At 39.1% G+C, this 16,230-nt stretch overlaps 1 protein-coding gene across 2 annotated transcripts in view; it reads left to right on the top strand.

Annotated features, from left to right (window-relative positions):
- LOC128642140 (prostasin-like) overlaps positions 1–16,230 on the top strand; it is a 64,875-nt gene that overhangs the window by 12,942 nt on the left and 35,703 nt on the right. Inside the window, exons 4-6 of one of the 2 annotated variants that reach the window (XM_053694817.1) lie at positions 7,449–7,720; positions 8,300–8,469; positions 15,783–16,074. In XM_053694817.1, coding sequence (XP_053550792.1) covers positions 7,449–7,720; positions 8,300–8,469; positions 15,783–16,074 — 734 coding nt within the window. The remainder of the gene's footprint in view (positions 1–7,448; positions 7,721–8,299; positions 8,470–15,782; positions 16,075–16,230) is intronic. The other variant, XM_053694818.1, reaches the window with a different exon arrangement.

The following is a 16,230-nucleotide window of genomic DNA, read 5'->3' as shown; positions in this document are numbered from 1 at the left end:
CTTTTAGTCGACAATATCACACTTGTAATGTAAAGATGAATGTTTTATAGGTTTACAACAAAACGTATAACTGTACTGTGCAATGCTGCCCCCTGCAGATTTGCGGCCACTAGCAGGGGGTGTCAATCAACTCGATCTTAAGACCGCTGCTTCATAACTGCTGATTCCAGCGAGCCTGAAGGCTTGCGCGGAAATAGTGGCATCAGGGGCCACTCGGCCCTTGATAAATCGGCCCCTAAAACTTTACACATATTTTATCAATATTTAAACAGCTAATGAAAATGTAAAAAATACATCTACATATTATTCTACGATCAATACTTTGTCTGAATGCATCATTCTAGTTAGCATTTATTCAGTGTTTAATGTCCCTTTAAGGATTCGATCAAAATGTATCAGCAACGGCTTTTTCAGCGTGATCACAATAGCTCGTTTTCAGCTGATTCCCACAATTGCCAATAGGTTTACAGATCCTTTATAAAAGCCCTATGGACTCCTATGGAGTCGAAAGGTTCTCTGCGATCAAAATACCTTTTCAAGTTACTTTTCAACAGCGTTTCAATGACAATTTTTTGGCTTTTCAAATTTGACACCTCTAGGCATTTGAAAGTCCTCAAAAGGATATTTTGGACATATTCAACACTATTTCATAGATTTTTGGAACTCTGTTATCTTGCACATATGTAAAACACTCTGAAATGGCCACAGATGACATTCTAGAGGTTTATTAACTTATATGGTGTTGATTCATTCAAACTCCATTCATCCATATTAAAAAGGCCATATTCAGGGAAGAGGGCACACAATTACAAATATATAGGTACATATACATGCTCGATCCAGTTTACAACTTCCACAATGACCGTGTTTGGACTTGCATGGAGTGTTTGGACTTACATGCATGGAGATGCGTCCTTTATAAAAACCTAGTCACAAAGACACAATATCATTTAAGGGTGTCTTCGGAAGGCAGCAGGTTCACGATTTACACTTTAACCCCTTAAGGACCAGCACCATACCTTGTACAGCGCTGGTCGTTAAGCCCTAAAGTACCAGCGTCGTACCCTGTATGACGCTGCTGTCCTGGGCCTCTCTCTGCCGCGATCTCGCTAAAAGTAGCGAGATTTCGCTATTTCTGCATGACGCACGAGTGGGGCAGTGCAGAAATAGACGTGCAGAGGTACCATTGTGGTGCCGATCATTGGTGGTGTGGGAGGGTTAGAAGGGAGGCGGGAGGGCTGCTCATCACTGTAGGGGGCGGGAGGGGCAGAAACGGGTGGGACCACTAGACTACAGAAAAAAAACTCTGAAAGCGGCAGGGAGGGGGAAGGAGGGAGGGAGAAGGAGGGAATAAGGGATCATATAGTGGAGGGGGAATTAGAGGACAGGGAAAGGTTCTTGGAGGGGGTAAATGAGGGAGGGGGAGGGAATTGGGCTGCTGCACTACAAAAAAAAATGTTTTTGTTTTTTTTAATTAAAATAAATTAAGAATGATAGAAAACTGGGTTCTGGCAGACAGCTACCAGTACCTAAGATGAACGGAATTAGTTAGACGAGCTCTTTGGGAGGGATCAGGGAGGTGGGAAGGTAAGGGGGTAATCCTACACTAAGGATAATAATAAAAACAATTATAAAAAAAAAGTGTAAAACTGCATACTGGCAGACTTAAAGTGGGGGTGACCATTGGAGGTGTGAGGGACAGAAGAGAGATGTTTGAGAGGGATCAGGTAGGGATCAGGAGGTGGGAAGTGTCAGGTGGGAGGGTAATCTCTACACTAAAGCTAAAAATATCCTTACAAGTTACCTGATTAACCCCTTCGATGCTGGAAATAATAAAAGTGTGGCGCACAGCTGCAATTAGTGGCCTTCTAATTACTGAAAAGCAATGACAAAGCCATATAAGTCTGCTATTTCTAAACAAAGGGGATCCAAGAAAAGCTTTTACAACCATCTGTGCCATAATTGCACAAGCAGTATGTGAATAATTTCAGTGAGAAACCCAAAGTTTGTGAAAAAGTTAATGTTTTTTTTTTTATTTGATTGCTATTGGCGGTTAAATGGTGGCATGAAATATACCAAAATGAGCCTTGATCAATATTTTGTGTTGTCTACTAAAATAAAATATATGGTTTTGATAGGTAAATAAAAAAACAGACAAAAAAGGCTCTATTTCTGTTTAAATGTAATGATGGCAAAAATGCTCTGGTCCTTTGGGGAAGTTTTAGTCTGAAATACCCGGTCCTTAAGGGGTTAAATAATGCTAAGATTGAGTAAAAGAAGATATTATAACTCATTGCATAGAAACTCATAGACGCCATTTTGTTTTCAGTTCACGCCAAAAAAGTTTTAAATAATGTTAAAAATACTTGTCAAAGTTGAAATTGCGCAAGAAAAACAGTGCACAGTCTGCCCATCCCAACTTTGAAAGTCATAATTAAGCGTTTCCCTTTAAAAAAAACACGATTTTAATAACACCAGTAGTGAGACTTTCAATCAAATATTAAAAATGAAAATAAAATCATGATGAAGATGTAATCTGATGACAATAGGTTAATGTCACAGCTGTAAATGAGTATTTTCTTTGCTCAGTGATCAAGGAGTTACATTTATAGAGCTTTCCTTTAACCTTAAAGGGACATTACGATCAAAATATATATGCACAAAGATGGTTTATATTTTTGAATAGAAACATATTTGCAACGGACAAAAATGCTTCTAGTAAAAGTTATCACTGTTTTAGTATTAAAGGGACAGTCTACACCAGAATTGTTATTGTTTAAAAAGATAGATAATTCCTTTATTACCCATTCCCCAGTTTTGCATAACCAACACAGTTATATTAATACACTTTTTACCTCTGTGATTACCTTGTATCTAAGCCTCTGCAGACTGCCCCCTTATTTCAGTTTCAGACGTCCATTTTAGCCAATTAAAGCTAGCTCACTGGAACTCCACGTGTGTGAGCACAGTGTTATCTATATGACACATGAACTAACACCATCTAGTGGTGAAAAACTGTCAAAATGCCCTGAGAGAAGAGGCGGTCTTCAAGGGCTTAGAAATTAGCATATGAACCTCCTAGGTTTAGCTTTCAACTAAAAATACCAAGAGAACAAAGCAAAATTGGTGATAAAAGTAAATTGGAAAATTGTTTAAAATTACATTCTCTATCTCAATCATAAAAGTTTATTTTGGACTAGACTGTCCCTTTAAAGTTTTTCTCTGCACGTGCATGTGAAGTACAGCTAGATATACTCAGTGCACATTTTAAATACTGCAGGTGCTCAGAGCACCAGTGGGGCTCAGTAAGTGCTGTGATTAAAATGCTGGTGCACGGTGCATACTTAAATACACCTTTGAAACTGCTATAGTTTTTGTTAGAAGCATTTTTGCTATTACATGAATATTACAAAAATGATTCTATTCAAAACTGAAATGCAACCCTATATATGTCCCTATAAGAGGTGTGAACGGGTTATAACTCACAATTTTCAGGAGGTTTTTTAGTTAAAACTTGTTCATGGTAGCAGGAGTTTTGACAAACAAAATGATATAGCCTTGTGATCAGTTGTGAAATTCAGCTACCAATTCGATTGGAAAGCAAAAAGCCTTTTCAGGAACAAATCTCATATAGATTGTGATCGAGGCTATAAGGCTCAGCGACACATAAAAAAACATGAGCCTCTAACATAAAATTTAAACTAAAGAGATACATTTCACATATTTTTAATTTGGCTATTCTTATTATTTGTATTTTAATAAAACATAATAAACTAGCGGCTAGATTACGAGTTTTGCGGTAAGAGGGGTGAGTTGCTAACTTGCACTTTATTCTCTCTGCTCACTTTCCTACAGCGCTGGTATTACAGGTTTTTATAAACCCAGCGTTAAAAGGCAAAAAGTGAGCGTAGAGCAAAATTGTGCTCCATACCGCACTCCAATACCAGCGCTGCTTAAGTGAGCGGTGAGCTGGTTGTACGTGCTCGTGCACGATTTCCCCATAGACATCAATGGGGAGAGCCGGCTGAGAAAAAGTATAACACCTGCAAAAAAGCAGCGTTTAGCTCAGTAACGCAGCCCCATTGATTCCTATGGGGAAACTAAATTTATGTTTACACCTAACACCCTAACATGAACCCCGAGTCTAAACACCCCTAATCTTACACTTATTAACCCCTAATCTGCCGACCCCAACATCGCTGACACCTACATTATACTTATTAACCCCTAATCTGCCGCTCCGGATATTGCTGCCACCTACATTATATTTATTAACCCCTAATCTCCCTCCCCCAATGTCGCCGCAACCTACCTACATTTATTAACCCCTAATCTGCCGCCCCCAACCTAAGTCTAACCCTAACCCTAACACCCCCTAACTTAAATATAATTTAAATAAATCTAAATAAAATTACTATCATTACCTAAATTATTCCTATTTAAAACTAAATACTTACCTATAAAATAAACCCTAAGCTAGCTACAATATAACTAATAGTTATATTGTATCTAGCTTAGGTTTTATTTTTATTTTACAGGCAACTTTGTATTTATTTTAACTAGGTATTAACTTTTTACTAACTACCTAGCTAAAATAAATACAAATTTACCTTTAAAATAAAACACTAACACCTAACACTACACTACAATTTAATAAATTACCTAAAAGAAATACAATTAAATAAATGAAATACAATTAGCTAAATTACAAAAAACAAACAAACACTAAATTACAGAAAATAAAAAACAAATTACAAGATATTTAAACTAATTACACCTAATCTAATAGCCCTATCAAAATAAAAAAGCCCCCCCAAAATAAAAAAAAACCCTAGCCTAAACTAAACTACCAATAGCCCTTAAAAGGGCCTTTTGCGCGGCATTGCCCCAAAGAAATCAGCTCTTTTACCTGAAAAAAAAAATACAAACAACCCCCCAACAGTAAAACCCTCCACCCACACAACCAACCCCCCAAATTAAACCCTAACTAAAAAATACTAAGCTCCCCATTGTCCTGAAAAGGGCATTTGGATGGACATTGCCCTTAAAAGGGCATTTAGCTCTATTGCAGCCTAAAGCCCTAACCTAAAAATAAAACCCACCCAATAAACCCTTGAAAAACCTAACACTAACGCCCTGAAGATCCACTTACAGTTTTGAAGATCCGACATCCATCCTCCACGAAGACGGGAGAAGTCCTCATCGAAGTGGCAAGAAGTCCTCAATGAAGCCGGGAGAAGCCTTCATCCAAGCCGGGAGAAGTGGTCCTCCAGACGGGCAGAAGTCTTCATCCAGACGGCATCTTCTATCTTCATCCATCCGGCGCGGAGCGGGTCCATCTTCAAGACATCCAACGCGAGCATCCTCTTCTTTCCGACGACTAACGATGAATGAAGGTTCCTTTAAATGACGTCATCCAAGATGGCGTCCCTTAGATTCCGATTGGCTGATAGAATTCTATCAGCCAATCGGAATTAAGTTTGAAAAAATCCATCAGCCAATAGGATTGAACTTAAATCCCATTGACTGATCCAATCAGCCAATAGGATTGAGCGCGCATTTTATTGGCTGATTAGATAAGCCAATAGGATTTTTTCAACCTTAATTCCGATTGGCTGATAGAATTCTATCAGCCAATCGGAATCTAAGGGACGCCAACTTGGATGACGTCATTTAAAGGAACCTTCATTCATCGTTAGTCATCAGAAAGAAGAGGATGCTCCGCGTCGGATGACTTGAAGATGGACCCGCTCCACGCTGAATGGATTAAGATAGAAGATGCCGTCTAGATGAAGACTTCAACCCGTCTGGAGGACCACTTCTCCCGACTTGGATGAAGACTTCTCCCAGCTTCATTGAGGACTTCTTGCCGCTGCGATTAGGACTTCTCCCGGCTTCGTTGAGGATGGATGTCGGATCTTCAAAACTGTAAGTGGATCTTCAGGGGGTTAGTGTTAGGTTTTTTTAAGGATTTATTGGGTGGGTTTTATTTTTAGGTTAGGGCTTTAGGGTGCAATAGAGCTAAATGCCCTTTTAAGGGCAATGCCCATCCAAATGTCCTTCTCAGGGCAATGGGGAGCTTAGTTTTTTTTTAGTTAGGGTTTTATTTGGGGGGTTGGTTGTGTTTTGTGGTGGGTTTTACTGTTGGGAGGGTTGTTTGTATTTTTTTTCAGGTAAAAGAGCTGATTTCTTTGGGGCAATGCCCCGCAAAAGGCCCTTTTAAGGGCTATTGGTAGTTTAGTTTAGGCTAGGGGGAGTTTGTTTTGGGGGGGCTTTTTTATTTTTATAGGGCTATTAGATTAGGTGTAATTAGTTTAAAGATCTTGTAATTTGTTTTTTATTTTGTGTAATTTAGTTTTTTTTTATTTTGTAATTTAGGTATTTGTATTTAATTTATTTAATTGTATTTAATTTAGGTAATTTATTTAATTGTAGTATAGTGTTAGGTGTTAGTGTAACTTAGGTTAGGTTTTATTTTACAGATAAATTTGTATTTATTTTAGCTAGGTAATTAGTAAATAGTTAATAACTATTTAGTAACTATTCTACCTAGTTAAAATAAATACAAACTTGCCTGTAAAATAAAAATAAACCCTAAGCTAGCTACACTGTAACTATTAGTTATATTGTAGCTAGCTTAGGGTTTATTTTATAGGTATTTAGTTTTAAATAGGAATAATTTAGTTAATGATAGTAATTTGTATTTAGATTTATTTTAATTATATTTAAGTTAGGGGGTGTTAGGGTTAGGGTTAGACTTAGGTTTAGGGGTTAATAAATTTAGTATAGTGGCAGCAACGTTGGGGACGGCAGATTAGGGGTTATTAAATGTAGGTAGGTGGCGGCGATGTTAGGGGCGGCAGATTAGGGGTTAATAATATTTACTAGTGTTTGCGAGGTGGGAGTGCAGCGGTTTAGGGGTTAATATGTTTATTCTAGTGGTGGCGATGTCTGGAGCGGCAGATTAGGGGTTAATACTTTTATTTTAGTGTTTGCGATGCGGGAGGGCCTCGGCTTAGAGGTTAATAGAATAGGTAGTTTATGGGTGTTAGTGTACTTTTTAGCACTTTAGTTATGAGTTTTATGCTACAGCTTTGTAGTGTAAAACTCATAACTACTGACTTTAGAATGCGTTACCAATCTTGACGGGATAGGGTGTCCCGCTCACTTTTTGGTGAAAAAAAAAGCTTGTAATACCGGCGCAATTGAAGTCCCATTGAAAAAAGACTATACGCAATTTGCGTAAGTTGATTTGCGGTAAGGCCAAAAAAATGTGCGGTGCCCCTAAACCTGCAAGGCTCGTAATACCAGCGGTAGTGAAAAAGCAGCGTTATAACCTGATAACGCTGCTTTTTCACGTTAACGCAAAACTCGTAATCTAGCCGTAGAAATTTTAGTGCAATAAAAACAATATTAAAAATAAGGATTATCTTTTATCTTTCTTCCAGAACAAAAGTACCTTCTGCATACAGTGTAAGGTTAGGTGCCTATCAGCTATCTAAACCCAACAGTAATGAAATCATATTAAACGTCAGCGAGATCATAATCCATCCTACATTCAATAAAACTACATTATTTGGAGACATTGCTCTGTTGAAGCTCAATACATCAGTATCGTTTACCTCATATATACTGCCTGTATGTCTTCCTGATAATTCTTCTATATTTACCACTGGCATGAGCAGCTGGGTCACAGGCTGGGGCTCAACCAGCTCGTCAGGTGAGTGTTATGGAGCCCGGCACTGTAGTGTACAGTTATGTATCATTATATTCAGTGGGGTAAATTAGTAATTTGAGCAATAGTCCAAAACTTGCATGAACATAAACTTTGTGACCTCAGTGTGACATTAAAGCACATTGGAAAAAATAAATTAATAATTCTGGGTGATAGACAGACAGAGAGTGAGAATGAAAGATAGATAAATCCACAATGAATTCAGCACCATGCAAATACGGTGGTCCTGCACAATCCCCTATCCACAATCAGGTACAGTTTAAAGAAAGCAGCATGACTAAGGGCATGTGGCCTGAAACATTATCTTGATTGACCTAGGTTTGTTGAATAAGCCTTTTAAACTTTGAAGATTTGTGAGTGCTGCTGCTTTCTTTGAACTGTAAATTAAGGACAGAAAGATAGAAAAATAGATGATAGATAGATACATAGATACATGATAGATAGATAGATAGATAGATAGATATACAGACAGAAAATAGCAGAGGACAGACAAGCAGTATACAGACAAGAGAGAAAACAGTCACTCAGATTTGCTATCAGTTAATTTTTTACATTTTCCTTTAGTTCTCCTTCCTTATCCCAAGACCCTTCAGCAGGTAGAGGTGCCCCTGTTGGATCAGCAGAGTTGTGACAAGATGTATCACATTAACTCCAGTTATAGCCCTGGGGAAGTGATTGTCACACAAGACATGATCTGTGCTGGGGACAAGGATGGGGGAAAGGACTCTTGCCAGGTAAGGATGCACACACACATATAAGATTAATTCCCAAAACATGGTAGACACTCTTAGTTGAGTTGGTTAAGTAACACAAATTCCAAAGTATAAAAAAAATGAAACTGCATATTAAATGTTTATAAACGTGCAAATAAAATAGTGTGGCTTTAATTTTTTCAGAAGTGTTTGGATTGTATCACTTGACTATGCATATCTATTGTAAAAAATATACGGCTAGATTACGAGTTTTGCGGTATGAGTGAAAAAGCTTCATAACGCTGCTTTTTCACTACCGCTGGTATTACGAGTCTCGCAGGTATCGCTGTACCGCACACTTTTTTGGCCGTCATGCAACGTAACTACCGCAGCTTTCAAAAAGTCCTTTTTCAATGGGACTTCCATAGCGCCGGTATTACGAGTTTGCCTGTCCGGCCAAAAAGCGAGCGGTACAGCCCATAACTACATGATCCGTACCGTCAACTGAAAGTCAGTAGCTATGGCTTTTATGTTACAAAACAGTAACATAAAACTCATAACTAAAGTGTTAAAAAGTACACTAACACCCATAAACTACCTATTAACCCCTAAACAGAGGCCCTCCCGCGTCGCAAACACTATAATAAAATTATTAACCCCTAATCTGCCGCTCCGGACATCGCCGCCACTATAATAAACATATTAACCCCTAAACCGTCTCACTCCTGCATCGTAAACACTAGTTAAATATTATTAACCCCTAATCTGCTGTCCCTAACATCCCTGCAACCTACATTACTGTTATTAACCCCTAATCTGCTGCCCCCAAAATTGCTGCCACTATACTAAAGTTATTAACCCCTAAACCTAACCCTAAGTCTAACCCTAACTCTAACGTAACCCTAACCCTGAAGATTGAAGATGCCGTCTGGATGAAGACTTCTGCCCGCCTGGAGGACGACTTCTTGCCGCTTGGATGAAGACTTCTCCCGGCTTCATTGAGGACTTCTTGCCGCTTGGAGGTTTTTTAAGGGTTTATTGGGTGGGTTTTATTTTTAGATTAGGGACTTTGGGCAATGTAAAAGAACTGAATACCCTTTTAAGGGCAATGCCCATCCAAATGCCATTTTCAGGGCAATGGGGAGCTTAGGTTTATTTAGATAGGATTTTATTTGGGGGGTTGGTTGTGTGGGTGGTGGGTTTTACTGTTTGGGGGTTGTTTGTATTTTTTTATTACAGGTAAAAGAGCAGATTTCTTTGGGGCAATGCCCCGCAAAAGGCTCTTTTAAGGGCCATTGGCAGTTTAGTGTAGGCTAGGGTTTTTTTTAATTTTGGGGGGGCTTTTTATTTTGATAGGGTAATTTTGTGTAATTTAGTGTTTATTATTTTTCGTAATGTAGTGTTTATTATTTTTTGTAATTTAGATAAATGTTTTTTTTTATTTATTTATTTAATTTTAGTGTGTTAGGTGTTAGTGTAACTCAGGATAGGTTTTATTTTACAGGTAAATTTGTATTTATTTTAACTAGGTAGCTAGTAAATAATTAATAACTATTTAATAACTAATCTACCTAGTTAAAATAAATACAAACTTACCTGTAAAATAAAAATAAAACCAAAGGCCTAGATTTGGAGTTTGGCGGTAGATGGGCTGTTAACGCTCCGCGGGTTTTTTTCTGGCCGCACCATAAAATTAACTCTGGTATCGAGAGTTCAAAAAAATGCTGCGTTAGGCTCCAAAAAAGGAGCGTAGAGCATTTTTACCGCAAATGCAACTCTCGATACCAGAGTTGCTTACGGACGCGGCCAGCCTCAAAAACGTGCTCGTGCACGATTCTCCCATAGGAAACAATGGGGCTGTTTGAGCTGAAAAAAAACCTAACACCTGCAAAAAAGCCGCGTTCAGCTCCTAACGCAGCCCCATTGTTTCCTATGGGGAAACACTTCCTACGTCTGCACCTAACACTCTAACATGTACCCCGAGTCTAAACACCCCTAACCTTACACTTATTAACCCCTAATCTGCCGCCCCCGCTATCGCTGACCCCTGCATATTATTATTAACCCCTAATCTTCCGCTCCGTAAACCGCCGCAACTTACATTATCCCTATGTACCCCTAATCTGCTGCCCCTAACACCGCCGACCCCTATATTACATTTATTAACCCCTAACCTGCCCCCCACAACGTCGCCGCCAGCTACTTACAATAATTAACCCCTAATCTGCCGACCGCAAAGCGCCGCCACCTACGTTATCCTTATGTACCCCTAATCTGCTGCCCCTAACACCGCCGACCCCTATATTATATTTATTAACCCCTAATCTGCCCCCCTCAACGTCGCCGACACCTGCCTACACTTATTAACCCCTAATCTGCCGAGCGGACCGCACCGCTACTATAATAAAGTTATTAACCCCTAATCCGCCTCACTAACCCTATCATAAATAGTATTAACCCCTAATCTGCCCTCCCTAACATCGCCGACACCTAACTTCAATTATTAACCCCTAATCTGACGACCGGAGCTCACCGCTATTCTAATAAATGGATTAACCCCTAAAGCTAAGTCTAACACTAACACTAACACCCCCCTAACTTAAATATAATTTACATCTAACGAAATAAATTAACTCTTATTAAATAACTTATTCCTATTTAAAGCTAAATACTTACCTGTAAAATAAATCCTAATATAGCTACAATATAAATTATAATTACATTGTAGCTATTTTAGGATTAATATTTATTTTACAGGTAACTTTGTAATTATTTTAACCAGGTACAATAGCTATTAAATAGTTAAGAACTATTTAATAGTTACCTAGTTAAAATAATAACAAAATTACCTGTAAAATAAGTCCTAACCTAAGTTATAATTAAACCTAACACTACCCTATCAATAAATTAATTAAATAAAATACCTACAATTACCTACAATAAAACCTAACACTACACTATCAATAAATAAATTAAATACAATAGCTACAAATAACTACAATTACATAAACTAACTAAAGTACAAAAAATAAAAAAGAACTAAGTTACAAAAAATAAAAAAATATTTACAAACATAAGAAAAATATTACAACAATTTTAAACTAATTACACCTACTCTAAGCCCCCTAATAAAATAACAAACACCCCCAAAATAAAAAAATGCCCTACCCTATTCTAAATTAATAGAGTTAAAAGCTCTTTTACCTTACCAGCCCTGAACAGGGCCCTTTGCGGGGCATGCCCCAATAAAATCAGCTCTTTTGCCTGTAAAAAAAAACATACAATACCCCCCCCCAACATTACAACCCACCACCCACATACCCCTAATCTAACCCAAACCCCCCTTAAATAAACCTAACACTAGCCCCTGAAGATCTTCCTACCTTGTCTTCACCATCCAGGTTCACCGATCCGTCCTGGCATCCGGTGCTGAAGAGGTCCAGAAGAGGCTCCAAAGTCTTCCTCCTATCCGGCAAGAAGAGGACATCCGGACCGGCAAACATCTTCTTCCAAGCGGCATCTTCAATCTTCTTCCATCCGGTGCGGAGCGGGTCCATCTTGAAGCAGCCGACGCGGATCCATCCTCTTCTTCCGGTGTCTCCCGACGAATGACGGTTCCTTTAAGGGACGTCATCCAAGATGGCGTCCCTCGAATTCCGATTGGCTGATAGGATTCTATCAGCCAATCGGAATTAAGGTAGGAATATTCTGATTGGCTGATGGAATCAGCCAATCAGAATCAAGTTCAATCCGATTGGCCGATCCAATCAGCCAATCAGATTGAGCTCGCATTCTATTGGCTGATCGGAACAGCCAATAGAATGCGAGCTCAATCTGATTGGCTGATTGGATCAGCCAATCGGATTGAACTTGATTCTGATTGGCTGATCCCATCAGCCAATCAGAATATTCCTACCTTAATTCCGATTGGCTGATAGAATCCTATCAGCCAATCGGAATTCGAGGGACGCCATCTTGGATGACGTCCCTTAAAGGAACCGTCATTCGTCGGGAGACACCGGAAGAAGAGGATGGATCCGCGTCGGCTGCTTCAAGATGGACCCGCTCCGCACCGGATGGAAGAAGATTGAAGATGCCGCTTGGAAGAAGATGTTTGCCGGTCCGGATGTCCTCTTCTTGCCGGATAGGAGGAAGACTTTGGAGCCTCTTCTGGACCTCTTCAGCACCGGATGCCAGGACGGATCGGTGAACCTGGATGCTGAAGACAAGGTAGGAAGATCTTCAGGGGCTAGTGTTAGGTTTATTTAAGGGGGGTTTGGGTTAGATTAGGGGTATGTGGGTGGTGGGTTGTAATGTTGGGGGGGGGGTATTGTATGTTTTTTTTTACAGGCAAAAGAGCTGATTTTATTGGGGCATGCCCCGCAAAGGGCCCTGTTCAGGGCTGGTAAGGTAAAAGAGCTTTTAACTCTATTAATTTAGAATAGGGTAGGGCATTTTTTTTATTTTGGGGGTGTTTGTTATTTTATTAGGGGGCTTAGAGTAGGTGTAATTAGTTTAAAATTGTTGTAATATTTTTCTTATGTTTGTAAATATTTTTTTATTTTTTGTAACTTAGTTCTTTTTTATTTTTTGTACTTTAGTTAGTTTATGTAATTGTAGTTATTTGTAGCTATTGTATTTAATTTATTTATTGATAGTGTAGTGTTAGGTTTTATTGTAGGTAATTGTAGGTATTTTATTTAATTAATTTATTGATAGGGTAGTGTTAGGTTTAATTATAACTTAGGTTAGGACTTATTTTACAGGTAATTTTGTTATTATTTTAACTAGGTAACTATTAAATAGTTCTTAACTATTTAATAGCTATTGTACCTGGTTAAAATAATTACAAAGTTACCTGTAAAATAAATATTAATCCTAAAATAGCTACAATGTAATTATAATTTATATTGTAGCTATATTAGGATTTATTTTACAGGTAAGTATTTAGCTTTAAATAGGAATAATGTATTTAATAAGAGTTAATTTATTTCGTTAGATTTAAATTATATTTAACTTAGGGGGGTGTTAGTGTTAGGGTTAGACTTAGCTTTAGGGGTTAATCCATTTATTAGAATAGCGGTGAGCTCCGGTCGTCAGATTAGGGGTTAATAATTGAAGTTAGGTGTCGGCGATGTTAGGGAGGGCAGATTAGGGGTTAATACTATTTATGATAGGGTTAGTGAGGCGGATTAGGGGTTAATAACTTTATTATAGTAGCGCTCAGGTCCGCTCGGCAGATTAGGGGTTAATAAGTGTAGGCAGGTGGAGGCGACGTTGTGGGGGGCAGATTAGGGGTTAATAAATATAATACAGGGGTCGGCGGTGTTAGGGGCAGCAGATTAGGGGTACATAAGGATAACGTAGGTGGCGGCGCTTTGCGGTCGGCAGATTAGGGGTTAATTATTGTAAGTAGCTGGCGGCGACGTTGTGGGGGGCAGGTTAGGGGTTAATAAATATAATATAGGGGTCGGCGGTGTTAGGGGCAGCAGATTAGGGGTACATAAGTATAACGTAGGTGGCGGCGCTTTGCGGTCGGCAGATTAGGGGTTAATTATTGTAAGTAGCTGGCGGCGACGTTGTGGGGGGCAGGTTAGGGGTTAATAAATATAATATAGGGGTCGGCGGTGTTAGGGGCAGCAGATTAGGGGTACATAAGTATAACGTAGGTGGCGGTCGGCAGATTAGGGGTTAAAAAAATTGAATCGAGTTGCGGCGATGTGGGGGGACCTCAGTTTAGGGGTACATAGGTAGTTTATGGGTGTTAGTGTACTTTAGAGTACAGTAGTTAAGAGCTTTATGAACCGGCGTTAGCCCAGAAAGCTCTTAACTACTGACTTTTTTCTGCGGCTGGAGTTTTGTCGTTAGAGCTCTAACGCTCACTTCAGAAACGACTCTAAATACCGGAGTTAGGAAGATCCCATTGAAAAGATAGGATACGCAAATGGCGTAGGGGGATCTGCGGTATGGAAAAGTCGCGGCTGAAAAGTGAGCGTTAGACCCTTACCTACACGACTCTAAATACCGGCGGTAGCCTAAAACCAGCGTTAGGAGCCTCTAACGCTGGTTTTCACGGCTACCGCCGAACTCTAAATCTAGGCCTAAGATAGGTACAATATAACTATTAGTTATATTGTAGCTAACTTAGGTTTATTTTACAGGTAAGTATTTAGTCTTAAATAGGTATTATTTAGGTAATAATAGTAATTTTTATTTAGATTTATTTTAATTATATTAAAGTTTGGGGGGTTAGGGTTAGGGTTAAACTTAGGTTTAGGGGTTAATATATTTATTTAGTGTTAGTGATGTGGGAGGCCAGAGGTTTAGGGGTTAATAACTTTAGTATAGAGGCGGCAGCAACGTTGGGGGCGGCATATTAGTGGTTAATAAGTGTAATGTAGGTGGCAGCGACATTGGGGGCGGCATATTAGGGTTAATAAGTGTAATGTAGGTGGCGGCGATGTCGGGGTGGCAGATTAGTGGTTAATAAGTGTAGGTAGGTTGCGGTGACATTGGGGGTGGCAGATTAGGGGTTAATAAGTATAATGTAGGTGACGGCGATGTCGGGGGTGGCAGATTAAGGGTGTTTAGACTCAGGGTTTATGTTAGGGAGTTAGGTGTAAACATAAATTTTCTTTCCCCATAGGAATCAATGGGGCTGCGTTATGGAGCTTTACGCTCCTTTATTGCAGGTGTTAGGCTTTTTTTTAGCCGGCTCTCCCCATTTATTTCTATGGGGAAATTGTGCATGAGCACGTAACAGCAGCTTAAAGCAGCGCTGGTATTTGTGTGCGGTATGGAGTTCAAAGGAGCTCAATGCTGCCATATCGCCCGCAAACGCAGGGTTTTTGTAAAGCTGTAATACCAGCGCTGTTAAAGGTGAGCGGTGGAAATAACTTGCAAGTTAGCAGCAAGGCAGCCATAACGCAAAACTCGTAATCTGGCCGATAGTTTGTTTTGGCTACATGTTTATATTCTGTTTGGGAAAGTGCTATTTTATTTCTGGATAGATAGATAGATAGATAGACATAGGGGCAGACAGATATAGATCCTAGATAGACAGATGATACATAGATAGATAGATAGATAGATAGATAGATAGATAGATGATAGATAGATAGATAGATAGATAGATAGATAGATAGATAGATAGATAGACAGACATAGGGGCAGACAGAGATAGATAGATCCTAGATAGACAGATGATAGATAGATAGATAGATGATAGATAGAGATAGATTGTGATTATTTATTCACATATTTAGTTTATGAAATTAGAACATTAAATTGACAGACAATTTTAAAATCAGTTTTATTTGATTTGTGTCATCAAAATAATATTTTCTTGTACCCAGGGAGATTCTGGAGGACCGCTGGTTTGCCAGGTAAATGGCACTTGGCTTCTGGTGGGCATTGTGAGCTGGGGAGAAGAATGTGCTTTGCCCAATCGCCCTGGGGTCTACATCCGTGTCTCATATTATAGAGAATGGATTTCAGGAACAATATCCTCACCACAAATAACGTCTAGCACTGTCAGTACAGGAATCAGAACCTCCATTAAAGGGTCAGGAACAGTAAACTCACCGCAAACACCGGCTATCACTGTCAGTACAGGAATCACAATCCCCCCTAAAGGGTCACTATCAGGTAATATTTATATGACATTTATTCCCTCTGTTTCTCAATAGATTTTAATAATGCTTTGAAATGTAGCAGCAAATCACTAAGAGGGATCTCTATGTCCATAGTGTAGGGTCAGTTTAACAAACTTGAGATGATAAAGTTGGTTTAGTAAGTGCTTCT

This window comes from Bombina bombina, chromosome 11 (genome assembly GCF_027579735.1).
Source record: "Bombina bombina isolate aBomBom1 chromosome 11, aBomBom1.pri, whole genome shotgun sequence".
Lineage (NCBI taxonomy): Eukaryota > Metazoa > Chordata > Amphibia > Anura > Bombinatoridae > Bombina > Bombina bombina.
This window is presented reverse-complemented; position numbering and strand designations above follow the sequence as displayed.